Genomic DNA, 16,714 nt, shown 5'->3' on the forward strand with positions numbered 1-16,714 from the left:
AGATCACGTGGGAGTGTCGTCTGAATCTCCGTCAGGTCTATGGAGCAAATGATTAAATTTATGGGTTTGCGGACGGGGAGAGGTCTTTTCTAGTTTTTCCTCCAGTTTGCTTCATGAACAGGGTCGGCGATCGTGGCGGGAGCAAAAGCCTGTTTTATTTCTTAATTCTTTAAAACAGAGCCAAAAATAATATAGATTTAAAATCTTTTCTTGTTGGTTCAATGGCTTATCAAATCTGGTACATGGGACAGAGAGAGGGAACTTCCATTTTTTTAATAGTAAGTGCAGCATTGCAATATTAAGGCCCACACCAAGTAAAATTCCCTGAAATGCTCCCATAAGGTCACCAAATAACCTGTATGTGCATTACGCTGGGGTTGCCAGGGTTGGAAATTCTGAGGACAAAAAAGAATGGTATAGAGATTGTCTTAAGGTTTGTTGACTATCTCTATGGAATTACATTCTAGCAGTCAAAATGTGTCAAAGTCAATGGATTTGGCTAAGATGAGGGTACATGGAGATGAAATCTCAAAGCATTTAGAAGGGTACTTGGTTGTCAAGAAACCTTACAAATATGACTCGGATGTGGGGAAGAGATTTTGCAGACATGGGTGGGGGTTATGTATCTAACCCGGATAACTCACCTCACTTTTCTACACCAGCAAGTAAGGTGCAAATGAGCCTGAAATGTCACCCACCACCAGGGAGCTCAGAGGTGTTGGTGCAGCTTGTGAGGATTTTGACATTTCCTTGAGTTCCCTCCTTCCATTGTCTTTGATTCCTGGCCTCGGGGCTTTAATGGTCTGGAGGACTCAGAGATCTTTACATACTTCTGGGTAATTCTCCAGCCCAAGGCCAAATGGGATCATTGCACCAAGTTGCCCAGAGTTTCAGGGAAATTGACGAAGTTAATTTCCCCCCCCCCACTTTCTTGCTACCTCCTTTTCCTGAAGTCTTGACTTCTGTATTTTGCTTTTATAACTGCCTTGGTGATCAAGTTAGCCAAGCCTAACTCTTGATAGGTTCTGTGATGCATTTACAAATGAGATTCTCCAAATTAAAAGCTGAATATTCTCATTTTTTGCCTTCCTGCCATAGTGATCCTAACTCTCCCCAGGATATAGCTAAAGATGAAGACATACATGTAGGTTCACACGCAGTGAAATGGTAAAGATAATCTTCAAAAAATACCGTATTATGTCACTTACCTAACAATGTGTAATTGTTACGGAAACTCATAGTTTATGGAGGCTGTCAGATCAGCAGAACCCCATGTCCAGTTCTTAAGCAATAGTTAATGGTCCTCCCTCCCCCCGCTCTGCTGCGCCCTTGTATGTCGGGCCACGTCGGTCTATATACAGAACCCTTTTACTTGTTTTCCCTAAGAGGGTGTTTTTAAAAAGGTGTTCTACGAGTCGAAAAAAAATTTTTTAAGTATGTAGCAGTAAAAGGTGTTCAAGAAACATTCTTGATTTGACAAACGTCTTAACCTCGTTTTAAAGATGAATTTCGACAGCTGAGATCGAACTCAGGTCTATGAAATATTAATGTCACTAGGTAACTTAGACGACTATTATTACACAAGACTTCCTTGGAAGACTAGTTTTACAACATGTTTCTACTTAACGACTCCAGCCATCCTTTTAGGACGCTGAGCCAGCGGCAGAAGTTCTTTGTCCTGGGGGCATCTAAGACGCAGGTCGGGCAAGCCTCCGCCTCTCTTGCCCCTCCCTAAAAGACACGCAGACTCTCGGTGCAGTAAAATGTGGATTCTCCTCCACCTCTGCTCAAAACCAGCCTTGTGAGTTGGTCTCAACCCATATACTTCCCACCGCAAGCCCAAAAAAGCTTTCACTTGGCACGCACCTAGAACTCATTTTCACCATATCTCATTTTCTCTTCCGGGTCGTGCCGGATGCGACTGATGTTCCGGTCTTGCGCAGTAGGCCCTGAGCGCGAGGTCAGCGGCAGTGTTGCCATGGTAGCAGGCTCCCTAGAGCTAGCCGGGCTGGCAAGCTAAATACAGTCGGTGTCCATTTGTTCCGCCGGATCTGCGGCGGAGCCAGGCCGGCGGGACTACAAAATGGGCTGAGACGTCGGCGGCTGACCGGACGAGGTCTGCTGCAGGGCAAGGGGTGCAACACTGGTCCGGGACCCTAAGAGGTCTGGTTTGAGGAACCGGCGGGGCTGAGGTTTTCTTCGGTCCGGGGGTCTAATCTGTGCGCCACGGCAGTATTTCGGGAACCACCATAGTTGAGGGCCATATGACGGGAAGTATGCGGACCCCATTCCTGATGAATTGGTGACAGGTAGTGAGGGAATCTGAAATCTGCGTGTTCACGGGAATGACCGAGACAGCAGGAAGCTCCCTAATTTCTGGTGAGCGCTGGAGCCCCACAGGGACACCCTACTGTCTAGTTGGCAGAGTTACCGAGGACAAACAAGCATCTGTGGAAAAGATTAATATTTTCCATGTTTACGTCTTTTAAAATACGGGTGTATTGTGGAAATGCAATGTCCAGCTTGAATAAATAAAAGTAAAAATGTTTAACTTTTTTTTTCCTTTATTTTTATGAAGAAGAATCCGGACTTGAAAATGGAGATGTATGAAACCCTCGGAAAAGTGGGAGAGGGAAGTTATGGAACAGTCATGAAGTGTAAACATAAGGATACTGGGCAGATAGTGGCCATTAAGATATTTTATGAAAAACCGGAAAAATCTGTCAACAAAATTGCAACGAGAGAAATAAAGTTTTTAAAGGTTTGCTTCTTTTACCTTAATTGCCATAAATCAAGAGAGGAATTGTTATGGAATAAAAAATTATATAAGGAATCTTTTAGTTAACACATGTATGAAGACATAGAGTAGACATAAAAAAGTGTGGTACCTTATTGTCTACATTTTGAAATTTTATAGTGATACAAGATATATATGCTTATATATAATGTAACAAAAATTATGCCAAATATTATTAAATATTTTTCAGAAATAGTAAAAGACAGTATCTGCTCTAAAGTACTTTTATTGTTTAATCAGAAAGATGGAAAGTCACTTGAAAACAATACTGAATATTGTATTGACTCATAATAAATGCCAAGTGATTAACACAAAATCCAGTTAAGTAGAGAAATTTTTTTGGAGGAAATGGGACATGTATTTGGTCTTAAAGGATGTGCAAAATTTAGGTAGGAGGTAGAAACTATTGTATTCTAGGTTAGGGGAACAACATAAACTCAGATGTCCAAGCACGAAAAAGAACAGAGAGCAGAGACATTGGTTGGTCTGTAGATTTTTTTGTACAGAGTAGAAAGAGGTGAGATTAGAGAAGTAAACTGGAGTTAGGTTCTAAAGTCTTGGCTTAAAAGGACAAACTTTGATTTTGTAAGAGGTGGAAGGTTTTGAATTCAAAATAAAGCAACTATATATAATAATTTAGCACTATTTTTTAGAAAAGTCTGGAAGACAGAGTAAAAATAGGGAGGTCTGTTATAAATTTAATTCAAGAATCCTGGTAAATATTATGAGAATCCTTGCTGGGTTGCAGCAACTTGAATTTAAAGTTAGAAAAGCAAAGTTAAAATAGAATATATTGCAAAAGAAGACATGAAAGAATGTAGAAGGAAACAGAGGGAGGCAGAAGAATTAATGAGGTTCAGTGACTGTTCTCACTGATGGAAATATGAAAGACCCAAATGAGAAATGGACTGGAAACTAGTTCAGTTTTAGAAATGTTGAATTTTTTGTGACAAGAATACATTTAAGTAAAGCTGACTAGTATGGTTTTAGAAATGGGATGGAAAACAGAATTTTGTGTAGGTATGACAGGTCAACCCAAGGGAAAGAACTTAGGACTGTGAAGAAAGGAGCATTAACATTCCTTAGGGATTAGGGTACAAAACTAGTGATTAAAAAAATATTTAAATCTATGGGGCGCCTGGGTGGCTCAGTGGGTTAAGCCGCTGCCTTCAGCTCAGGTCATGATCTCAGGGTCCTGGGATCGAGTCCCGCATCAGGCTCTCTCTGCTCAGCAGGGAGCCTGCTTCCCTCTCTCTCTCTCTCTCTCTCTCTCTCTCTGCCTGCCTCTCCATCTACTTGTGATCTCTCTCTCTGTCGAATAAATAAATAAAATCTTTAAAAAAAAATTTAAATCTACATATTTTATTTATTAGAATTTATCTAGATGCTTTAAGGTTTATGACTTTGACAATATAGTCTAGATGTTTTATGTGATGAAGAAAACAGTCTTTCATTTTTATCTGATACAAAAGTAATATTCACCTCTATTTTATAATTGAAGTATAATTAGCATACAATGTTATATTAATTTCAAGTGTACAGTGTAGTGATTTGACATTTCTTTACATTATTGAGTGTTCACCATCAAGTGTAGTCGTCATCTGTCACATACAATGTTATTGACCATATTCCCTGTGCTATACTTTTCGTTTCTGTAATTTTTTTTTAGTTTTATCCCCGGAAGTTTGTACCTCTTAATCCCCTTTTATCTATCTCACCCACTCACTTCCCTCTGTCCTCTCTGGCAACCACCAGTTTGTTTTCTGTATTTAAGAGCCTGCTTGATTTTTTTAAAAAAGATTTTTATCCATTTATTTGACAGACAGCGATCACAAGTAGGCAGAGAGGCAGGCAGAGAGAGAGGAAGGGAAGCAGGCTCCCCACTGAGCAGAGAACCCGATGCGGGGCTTGATCCCAGGACCCTGGGATCATGACCTGAGCTGAAGGCAGAGGCTTTAACCCACTGAGCCACCCAGGTGCCCCTGATTTTTTTTGTTTGTTCATTTGTTTTGTGTTTTTTGGATTCCACATATAAGTGAAGTCATATGGTATTTGCCTTTCTTTGTCTGACTTATTTCACTTAGTGTAATACTTTCTAGGTCCATCCATGTTGTTTCAAATGTTAAGATCTCATATTGGGGGGAGGCGCCTGACTGGCTTAGTCAGTAGAGCATGTGACTCTTGATACCAGGTTGTTGAGTTTGAACCCCACATTGGGTGTAGAAATAAATTTTAAAAAAATCTAAAAAAAAAAAATCTTTTTTTTTATGATTGGGTAATATTCCATTGTATATGCACACCATATCTTTTTTATCCATTCATGTAATGACGGATACTTTGGTTGCTTCCATATCTTGGCATTGTAAATAACACTGCAGTAAACATAGGGGTGCATATATATATATTTTTTAAAGATTTATTTATTTATTTGACAGAAATCACAAGTAGGCAGAGAAGCAGGCAGAGAGAGAGAGGGAAGCAGGCTCCCTGCTGAGCAGAGAGAGAGCCCAATGCGGGACTCAATCCCAGGACCCTGAGATCATGACCTGAGCCGAAGGCAGAGGCTTTAACCCACTGAGCCACCCAGGTGCCCCACATATATCTTTTTGAATTAGTGTTTTCACTTTGGGCAAATACCCATTAATGGAATTACTGGATCATGTGTTATTTCAACTTCTAATTTTTTGAGCAACCTCCATACTCTTTTCCATAGCAGATTCTTCAATTTATAGTCAGCCCCCGCAATAGTGCTTTTCCTCCACATTCTTGCTAATACTTGTTATTTTCTTGTCTTTTTTTTTTTTTTTTTGATTTTTTTTTTTTTAATTTATTTGACAGAGATTACAAGTAGGCAGAGAGGCAGGCAGAGGAAGAGAGAGGAGAAAGCAGGCTCCCTGCTGAGCAGAGAGCCCGACGCGGGGCTCGATCCCAGGACTCTGGGATCATGACCTGAGCCGAAGGCAGAGGCTTTAACCCACTGAGCCACCCAGGCGCCCTCTTTTCTTGTCTTTTTAATGCTAGCCATTCTGATTGGTGTGAGGTGATATCTCATTGTGGTTTGATTTGCATTTCCCTGATGACAAGTGTTGTTGAGCATCTTTTATGAGTCTGTTTGCCACCTGTATATCTCCTTTGGAAAAATGTCTATCCAGGTCCTTTGCTCATTTTTAAATAGTATTGTTTGTCTTTTTTAGTGTCAAGTTGTGTAAGTTCTTTATATGTGTTGGATATTATTTTTTTTTTAATTTTATTTATTTATTTGACAGAGAGAGATCACAAGTAGACAGAGAGGCAGGCAGAGAGAGAGAGAGAGGGAAGCAGGCTCCCTGCTGAGCAGAGAGCCCGATGCGGGACTCGATCCCAGGACCCCGAGATCATGACCTGAGCCGAAGGCAGCGGCTTAACCCACTGAGCCACCCAGGCGCCCCTATATGTGTTGGATATTAAACCCTTATCCTAGACATCATTTTTAAGTGTCTTCTCCCATTCAGTAGGTTGCCTTTTTGTTTTGTTAATGGTTTCCTTTGCTGTGCAAAGGCTTTTTATTTTGGTATAGTCCCAATAGTTTATTTTTGCTTTTGTTTCCCTTGCCTGAGGACACAGATCCATAAACATGTTGCTAAGGGTGATCTCTAAGGGAGTACTGCCTAATGTTTTCTTTTAGGAGTTTTACAGCTTCAGGTCTCACATTTAGGTCTTTAACCCATTTTGAGTTTATTTTTGTGAATGGTGTTATAAAGTGGTGCAGTTTCATTTTTTTGCATGTAGCTGTCCTGTTCCCCCAGTACATTTGTTGAAAAGACTGTCTTTTTGTGATTCTCTTGCCTCTGCTGTCAATTAATTGACCATATCGGTGTGTTCTGTTCTTTTCATTATGCCTCTTCTGTTTATGTGTGTGTTCCATTGAACTCTGTTGATCTATGGGTCTATTTTTGTATCAGTATCATACTATTTTGATACTGTAGCTTTGTAGTATATCTTGAAATCTGGGCTTGTGATACTTGCAGCTTTATTCTACTTTCTCCAGATTGCTTTAACTATTCGAGGTCTAAATTTTAGGATTAATTGTTCTAGTTCTATGAAATTCTCCTCTTTCTTTGTAAGTCTATATTAGATATGATGGATCAATTTGGGTTTTTGCTTGTATTTTTGTTTTTTAAAGATTTTATTTATTTGTCAGAGAGAGAGAGTGTGTGCACATGCACAAGCAGGGGGCACACAAGCAGAGGGAGCAGCAGGCAGAGGGAGAAGCAGGCTCCCCACTAAAAAAGGAGCCTAATGCAGGACTCAATCCCAGGACCCTGGGATCATGACCTGAGCCAAAGGCAGACCCTTAACCAACTGAGCCACCCAGGTGTCCCTCAAATTGTTTAAATAAAATAAATATATTAGGCATCTCTATTTGTGGATTGTTGAGTTACTCTATTTCTAGACAGTGTAAAGAAAAGGTAGAATCAGTGAAGATGTTATGATTTTGTGAGATGCCGCTGCTGTTCCTGATGACCTAAAACATTGTAATACCATAAGGCAACTGTTGTATGCCATAAGTGAAAATTTGCTTAGATGGAGATCTTTTCCCAGGCAATATCTTTTGCTCTTTCTTCAGCTCTGTTACATTTAAGCTGATTATTTTTTTCTAGTTTATCATTTTGTAAAAACAACCAATATGTTGCAAGAACACATAAAGCAAATAGAAGATGTAGTTAACAGGGCACCTGGGTGGCTCCGTGTTTAAAGCCTCTGCCTTCTGCTCAGGTCATAATCCCAGGCTCCTTCTCTGCTCAGCGGGGAACCTGCTTCCTCCTCTCTCTCTGCCTGCCTCTCTGCCTACTTGTGATCTCTGTCTGTCAAATAAATAAAAATAAAATCTTAAAAAAAAAAAAAGAAGAAGATGTAGTTAACTATTACAACTATTATACAAACTGTTTGGAAACACCTTAACTATTTATTCTCATTGGCTTGTTTGTTTGGGTGTTTTGTTTGTTTGTTTTATTTTTAAGTAGGCTCCACAATGGGCCTGAGATTTTTAAATTGATTTTATCTAATTCAACAAGAGAGAGTTCTTGGATTAATTCACATTTTTAATCTAAAAAGGTTGCCATTATGACTTCATTTGAATTAAATTTTTATCTGCTAGAATTTTATTAAATACAGTTAGAGTAATTAGTGACAATAGCTGTAGAAAAGTTGTCTGGTAATGAAGGAAAACAAAAGTAAACAACTTGAGGAGTAGCAATGGAGAATTTCTAGGAGTTTCATGGTTAATCTGAGAAAAAATTCTTTCCCCTGGTGGATCTTCCATAATGCTTATTGACTCACATTAACTCTTCGTTGCTTTAGCCTTTAAAATAAAGACTAGAGAAGGAATCAGTAATTTTTCTTAGCTGAAGGATTAGTAGTGTAGTGTCCAAAAGCAGTCAGTTGTCTTTGGTGCTACTAGCATGGTGTCACTGCGGCACTCTGGCATCTTGCCAACCAGGGAAATTGGGAACAAAATAGGAAAGTAATCTGGCATTATATTCTGGCATGTTTTTCTTTTAGTTGTATTTTAAGGACTTTGGACTATGTGTTAGTACAGATAAGTAGAAAAATTTATTATTGTGCTGTTAGAATAAAGACAAATATTTTTCATAACATTTAATTTTCTAATGAATCTAATATTGAAAATATACCTCTCAATTTTTAGCCAAATGAATAAATGCTTTTAGTAATTTGAAAATGTTAAATATTTGAGAACTGGTAATAATTAAGTTAGCATGTTAAAAAATAAGCGGGATAAAATACTGAACCTCATTTGTTTTCTAAGCTGATAAATGCCATTTTTTACCTTCTGAAGTTAACACTGATTGTTACTAGTTTAAGGTGTTTATTTTATTTAGTAGAATGTTACAAACAGTGAACAAAAAGGTATCCATAAATAATTGTATATTTTTGTGAAGTTCCTATGACTGTAAATTGTTATTTTGTGTATCTGTAAAGTTTCTATGTATTTTGATTCTCTTTTGTTCCAGTGTAATTAATTAATTTATACTGTCCACCTGGAACTTATGTTTCACTTTTGAGAGTTGAGGATCAAACTAAGAAAATCATTTCTTTGAAATCATCATGTACTGAGTGGCATTAAAATCCATGCTCATTTGAAAACATAACATTTTAAATTCCAGATGTTAGACTTAACTATGAACCAAGTTGAGGGATAGAAAGATATGTCTTGGGGCACCTGGGTGGCTCAGTGGGTTAAGCCTTTGCCTTTGGCTCGGGTCATGATCTAAGGGTCCTGGAATTGAGCCCCGCATCGGGCTCTCTGCTCAGCGGGGAGCCTGCGTCCCCTGCCCCCCACCTGCCTCTCTGCCTACTTGTGATATCTCTCTCTCTCTCTCAAATAAATAAATAAAATCTTAAAAAAAAAAAAAAAAAGAAAGATACGTCTTAGGGGCACCTGGCTGATGCAGTAGGTTGAGTGTCTGACTCTTGATTTCAGCTCAGGTTATGATCTCAGTCTTGTGAAATGGAGCTCCACATCCACTGAGTGCAGAGCCTGTTTGGGATTCTCTCTCTCCGGGTCCTTCTCCCCCACCCATTTGTACACACTCTCACTCTCCCAAATAAAGAAATAAAACTTAAAAAAAAAAAAAAGGTATGTCTTAGCAGCATACCAACTTGCATTATAGTACATTAACTCTAAATTATTTTAATAAATAATCAAATGCCAACTTGAGGGGCACCTGGGTGGCTCAGTGGGTTGGGGCCTCTGCCTTCAGCTCGGGTCATGATCCCAGGGTCCTGGGATCAAGCCCTGCATCGGGCTCTCAGCTCAGCAGGGAGTCTGCTCTCCTTCCTCTCTCTCTGCCTGCCTCTCTGACTACTTGTGATCTCTGTCTGTCAAATTAAAAAAAAAAAAAAGCCAACTTGAAGTAAGACAGTACATCTCCCCTTGTTCTGTATGTATTAACTATGAAATAGTTTAGCATTTTCTTAGGTTTATTTTTTTTTAGTAATCTCTATACCCAACATGGGGCTCAAACTCACCACTGCAAGATCAAGAGTTGCATGCTGTTCTGACTGAGCCTCTCTAAACTAGAAGCCCCTGGTTTAGCATTTTTTAAAAATAAGAATGTAAACAAATAAGTTGAAAATTTCCTATTGACATTCATGGAGTAAAATAGGCTTAGAATAGGGACACCTAGGTGGCTCATTCAGTTAAGCGTCTGCCTTTGGGGGCGCCTGGGTGGCTCAGTGGGTTGAAGCCTCTGCCTTCGGCTCAGGTCATGATCTCAGGGTCCTGGGATCGAGCCCCGCGTCGGGCTCTCTGCTCAGCGGGGAGCCTGCTTCCCTTCCTCTCTCTCTGCCTGCCTCTCTGCCTACTTGTGATCTCTGTCTGTCAAATAAATAAAATCTTAAAAAAAAAAAAAAAAAAAAAAAGAGTCTGCCTTTGACTCAGGTCATGATCCCAGGGTACTGGGACGGAGCCCCAAGTTGGGCCCCCTGCTCATCAGGGAGACTGCTTCTCCCTCTTCTCCCTGTTCATGCTCGTTCTCGATCTCTCTCTCTCTCTCAAATAAATAAATAAATAAATAAATAAAGCCTTTAAAAAAATAGGCTGAGAATGTTTATGCTTTCAAAAATTATGTAGGTATCTTATATATATGTATAAATTATTACTCATGAAATAATGTATTATAAATCTGTTTCTTCTGTTAATAGCAATTTCATCATGAAAACCTGGTCAATCTGATTGAAGTTTTTAGGCAGAAAAAGAAAATTCATTTGGTGTTTGAATTTATTGACCACACGGTATTAGATGAGCTACAACATTATTGTCACGGACTAGAGAGTAAACGACTTAGAAAATACCTCTTCCAGATCCTTCGAGCAATTGAATATCTTCACAATAATAACGTAAGTGCTTCAGAGTAAGCCAAACTTTAGGACGTATATGAATCGTAAATGCTCTTTAATGAAGGTTTTAAAAGTATTTTTCTGTACAATAGTAATTGTTATCCTGAAACTGGGGCCATTACCTATACTTTAGTTGCAGAATTGCCAAATGTGTTAAGTACACAGTAATAAAGTTGTAACTCTAACAATAGGACAGACAAAGGATGGGGTGCTAAAGGAAGTTATCAGTAATTTGGTAAGGAGGAACCAGCCATCAAGTGGGACCTTTTATTGGGGAAAGTACATCAAAATGTTGCCAGGCAGGCTCAAATGAAGGAAGGTTTGGAGGTAGGAACTAGAGACTAGGATGGGGAACGGCAAATAAATGTAGATGCTTTTAAGGAAAGAAAGCAGAAAGAAAGTTGCTAAGAGGTACATAGTCTTGCTTAACATGAAAAAATCAAGACCGAAAAGATCAACTGTTCTGAATTTTAGTCAGCTGCCTAGTAAGTGTTTAGTTCAGCAGGTTTTTATGGAGGTATTTCATTCCCAATTTCAGCTCTACTCTCTGGAAATTTAGATATATATTCAGGAAATAACAGGAAGAACCTAAAAAAATTATTAGTAAATGATATAGACAAAACATCTTATATCCTAAGCTTTTTTGGCTATCTTAATTTCTTTTTTTTTTTTAAAGATTTTATTTATTTGACAAACAGAGATCACAAGTAGGCAGAGAGGCAGGCAGAGAGAGAGGAAGGGAAGCAGGCTCCCTGCTGAGCAAAGAGCCCGATGCAAGGGCTCTATCCCAGGACCCTGAGATCATGACCAGAGGCCTTAACCCACTGAGCCGCCCAGGCTCCCCTGGCTATCTTAATTTCTAATTTTCTGTCTTGCTAATAGTGCATCTCATTTTGTAGCTATTTTTTTTTAAGATTTTATTTATTTTTTACAGAGAGAGAGAGACAGCAAGAGAGGGAACACAAGCAGGGGGGGTGGGAGAGGGAGAAGCAGGCTTCTCAAAGAGGAGGGAGCTTTATGGGAGCTTGACTAAGCCACCCGGGCACTCCTCATTTTGTAGTTTTGAAATGTGGTTATAATCACAACTGGAATTGATAGTGTCATTTCCTTGCCAGCTGGATCCACAGGGAGGCATTAAAATGTAATAGTTAAGAGCACAGTCTGTGGAATCAGTCTATCCTAGATTTTCACCCACCATCTTTTCTCTGGGTAACCACATACCTATGCAGTTCACAGCTCACTGCAGTAGAGTGCAGTGACAGGTGGTAGCCCCATTATGCTCTAGTCCAGGAAAGTTACCTAATCTTCCTGAGCCTCACTGTCCTCATGGGTAAAATGATGTAGTACCTCACAGTTTTTTTTGTAACAGTCAAATAAGATAGTAGGTATAAAGTGTTGAGCATTGTGTCAAGCATATTTTAAGTGCTTAATAAGTAGTGCTGGTAGGGAGTCAGGAATAGTTGCATTATCTGTATCTCTATTCTGCTTTACCTATTTGAAAGTGTTTCTTGAATCAAGGGAGACACCAGTATGGGCTATAATCAGAATAGAGGACTTCAAAGAGGAAGTAAAACTAAAGTAAGTAGAATTTGGAATTGTAGCTAAGATTTCACCAGAATAGAAGAGGAAGTAGATTCAGAAGGGGTACTGCTGTGAGAACAGTGGCAGGCCTGAGCAGGGGACTTAAGACAGTGGTGATGAGTGAGCTCTACAGAGACTGGGTAAAGGGTGATAAGATTGCATGGGTTCCCTGAGGAGAGGTTTCCTGAATCTTGAAATTCGTCCTGAAGAGTTTGGACTTTTTCCTGAGGATACTGGGAGACCACAGAAGGGTTTTGAACCTGGCTATAACAGGATTAAAACAAAACCTAAGCTAGGATGCCTGGGTGGCTCAGTTGATAAAGCGACTGCCTTTGGCTCAGATCTTCATCCTGGTGTCCAGGGATGGAATCCTGCATTGGGCTCCCAACTCCATGGGGAGTCTGATTTCCCTCTGACCTTCTCCCCTCTCATGCTTTCTCTCACTTTCTCTCTCTCAAGTAAATAAACAAAAAATCTTTAAAACAAACAAACAAACAAAAAACCCTAAGCTTATTTTGGCAAGTGTAGAGGAAAAGTATGGGTAGAAGCAGAACAGATGAGAGGCTGTTATGACAGTCCAGGTATGAAGTGGTAAGGATTTGAAATAGTAAGCGGAAGGATGGCAAAGGCAGTGGATGGAAAGACTCAAAGGGGAAATGTTAGGATGTGGGGTCTAAGTAAATATGAGAGGGATGTGAACAAAGTGAGAAATCAAAGATAATTACAAAATTTTTAATTGAGTACAGGAGAATTATGGTGCCACTGGCAGCAACCAGTTTTACAAGGGAGAATTCTTTTTAGAAACATTGATATATTTTAAGGGACAGTGAAAATTTCTAACTCAGAATAGTGGTTGACCTATTATTTAACATGGGCTTTCTAGGAAGTTGTCAGAACTAGATATCCCGATTTGGGAATCTTCCTCTTAGATATTACAGTTGAAGAAGTAAGGATGGATTATTCTCCAAGGAACAAAAAGGAAAGTAAAATGTAGTCCTCAGCACCAAATATGGAAGAATATCCGTGGAATCGTGGGGGCAGCAGAGAAAAAGCCCTAGACCGAGACACCTAAATTCTTTTATTCTCTTGGTCTCACCAAGGACCTAAAGGAAAATTATCCCTGTCACTCACCTCACAGAATATTGTAAAGTTAGTTACTCTGGGGAATTAAGTCAGCCATGAATGAAGTGGCTCATTAGAATATTGTTATGCCTATTATCTGGATATCTGGGTTCTGGCCTTGATGATTTAAGGTTATCTTCATGTTGACAAAAATCAAGAAAGGAAAACTTTATTTCCCTAATATCTCCAAAATTCAGATGAATATTTTTATGTAACTGAAATGTCTGAGATAGTGTCTACCATGATACCCATGTTACTGTTCATAAGAATTTAGGAAGTCAGATATAGTTCAGTACTTGAAAAAGCTTTTTATCTCCAGAAATATTTGTTTACCTTCTTTTATTTAATAATGAAAATATGTTTTCTTTCTTACATTGGCTTTTAGGCAGCTCAAATAAAAATTTACTATTCAGTTTCAGTAACTAGTTAATTATAGGAATTTGGTTTATCTTTTTCACTCTGGTTATTGTTTTAAAATTTAAAATTTTGATCCGGTTAGTAGTATAAATAAGCCTCTTAGACCTCAAACAATGTAACATTGTGTGTCAACTATACTTCAATAAAAAAATTTAAAAATATATTATAAAATATCCAAATTATGTAGCATAAAATTATGTGCTATTTGTTTTGAGGTGCACTGCTGGTCTCCCACTATCAAACACACAAGTGAAAGTTGACTATATGACATCCCGCTTTCACAAGTGGGATGTCATATAATCTCAGCTCATTATTTTAGAGCAAATGGGTCTGACAAATTAAAACTGTGTAAACAGGGCACCTGGCTGGCTCAGTTGGTTAAGCATCTGCCTTTGGTTCAGGTCATGATCCCAGGGTCCTGGGATTGAATCCCACATTGGGCTTCCTGCTTGGCAGGGAGCCTCCGTCTTCCTCTCTCTCTGCAGCTCCCCCTGCTTGTATTCTCTTGCTCTCTTTCCCTGCCAAATAAATAAATAAAATCTTAAAAAAAAACAAACTGTATAAACAATAAATCTTACCATGCTTTTATTTCATGTAATTGTTAAAAACTCAAAGTTTTGGAATTCATGTGATAATTCAGACTGCTTATTGTTTACTTACAGAGAAAATACCATACATACACAAAGTTGTAAACTTCATACAAATGAAAATAATTCTTCAAAAATAGTCCAAGTCTGTAAGCTTGTGAAGCAATATTAAGTGCTATGTAAAGAGCTCATTAATTCAAAATGAATAATGTTTTGTGAATCTTAAAAAAAATATAAGCCTCTTTGAAACCATTTTGGAAGCAAAGTAAATGCAAATATTTGGCTAGTTAAGGGGAAGAAATGGTTAGTCATTCCCTCATTCATTTATCCAATAAATAAATATTCATTGAACATCTTCTGGTAGCGGTCATTGATTGTAGTAGGAGATGAGGATGCAGCCTTGAGTAAAAGACTTTGTTCTTTTCTTTATGGAACCTCTTAAATTTTATTAAATTTTCAATAACTTTTATGAATTATTAGTTATTCTGACTGATACCTAAGCACTGTTGATATTTCTTAGCCCCATCCCACCTCCTACTCCACAAAGCCCTTCTTCCCTAAGTAGAGACCACTTGTGCATAGGGTTTTATTTATTTTTATTTTTTAAAAGATTTTATTTGAGAGAGAGAAGGACAGAGAATGAGCAGTGGGGTGGGACAGAGGGAGAGAAGCAGACTCCCTGCTGAGCCAGAAGTCTGATGAGGACCCCAGTATTAGGACTTGGAAATCATGACCTGAGACGAAGGCAGACCCTTAACCAACTGACCCACTCAGGTGCTCCTTGCATGTTTTTTTTTTTTTTTAACTCTGCTTTGAATTTTAAACTCATAGTCTTCCAAACAAGGAATTGTTATTATTTGGATAATGTTATTGTTAACATTTTACTATTATTTAATATGTTTTGGGGTGCCTGGATGGCTCAGTCAGTTAAGCGGCCCACTCTTGGTTTCTGCTCAGGTCATGATCTCAGGGTCAGGAGTTTGAGCCCCACATCAGTCCCTGCACTCAGCACAGAGTCTGCCTGAGAGTCCCTCTCCCTTTCACTCTGCTCCTCCTCTGTACCCGCAACTCACTCATGTGCACCCGTGCACTCTCTCAAATAAATAAATCTTAAAAAAAGATTTTACTATATTAATATTTGCTATATGTGCTTCATCTATTTTGTTTTGAGGTATTTTAAATTATAGGTACCCTGACATTTTATCCCTAAATAGGTCACTATGTATCTCCTTATAAAAGCTTATTTTCCACTGGACAGCCCCATGCTGAAGATTGAAACTGGACCATTGTCTTATACCATACACAAAAATAAACTCAAAATGGATGAAAGACCTAAATGTGAGAAAGGAATCCATCAAAATCGTAGAGGAGAACACGGGCAGCAACCTCTTTGATCTGGCTGCAGCAACTTCTTACTAGACACTTCTCCAAAGGCAAAGGAAACAAAAGGCAAACATGACCTATTGGGACTTCATCGATTTAAAAAGCTTTTGCAAAGCAAACAGTCGACAAAACCAAAAGACAGCCTACAGAATGGGAGAGATATTTGCAAATTCCTTATCAAATAAAGTGCCAGTATCTAAAATCTGTAAAGAACGTATCAAACTCAACACCCAAAGAACAAATCATTCAAGCAAGCAATGGATAGATGACATGAACAGACATTTCTCCAAAGAAGACATACAAATGGCCAACGGACACATGAAAATAAGTGCAACATCACTCGGCATCAGGGAAATACAAATCAAAACCACAATGAGATACCACCTCATATCAGTCAGAATGGTATGAGGTGATATCAAAATTAACAAGTTAATCAAAATTAACGAGTCGGGAAACAACAGATGCAGATGTTGGCAAGGATGCAGAGAAAGGGGAACCCTCTTACACTGTTGGTGGAAATGCAAGCTGGTACAGCCACTCTGGAAAACATTATGGAGGTTCCTCAAGAAGTTAATACACTACAACCCAGCAATCACACTACTAGGTATTTAATCCAAAGATACAAATGTAGTGATCTGAAGAGGCACCTACACCCTAATGTTTAGAGCAGCAATGTCCACAATAGCCAAACTATGGAAAGAGCCCCATTGTCCTTCGACAGATAAATGAATAAAGATGTGGTATATGTATACAATGGAGTATTATCCATTAAGAAATTGAAATCTTGCCATTTGCAAAGATGTGGATGGAAGAGGGTATTATGCTAAGCAAAATAAGTCAATCAGAGAAAGACTTTTATCATATGATTTCACTCATTTGTGGAATTTAAGAAACAGAATAGAGGAGCATAGGGAAAGGGAGGTAAAAA

At 38.8% G+C, this 16,714-nt stretch overlaps 1 protein-coding gene across 2 annotated transcripts in view; it reads left to right on the plus strand.

Annotated features, from left to right (window-relative positions):
• The first annotated feature begins 2,595 nt into the window (after positions 1-2,595).
• LOC111141148 (cyclin dependent kinase like 3) overlaps positions 2,596-16,714 on the plus strand; it is a 74,792-nt gene continuing 60,673 nt past the window's right edge. Inside the window, exons 1-3 of one of the 2 annotated variants that reach the window (XM_022493506.1) lie at positions 2,596-2,761; positions 10,502-10,696; positions 13,161-13,223. In XM_022493506.1, the coding sequence (XP_022349214.1) occupies positions 2,597-2,761; positions 10,502-10,696; positions 13,161-13,223 (423 nt within the window). In that variant the 5' untranslated portion in view covers position 2,596. The remainder of the gene's footprint in view (positions 2,762-10,501; positions 10,697-13,160; positions 13,224-16,714) is intronic. The other variant, XM_022493507.1, reaches the window with a different exon arrangement.

This window comes from Enhydra lutris, unplaced genomic scaffold, assembly GCF_002288905.1.
Source record: "Enhydra lutris kenyoni isolate GAN:26980312 unplaced genomic scaffold, ASM228890v2 scaffoldscaffold5, whole genome shotgun sequence".
NCBI classification, from domain to species: Eukaryota; Metazoa; Chordata; class Mammalia; order Carnivora; family Mustelidae; genus Enhydra; species Enhydra lutris.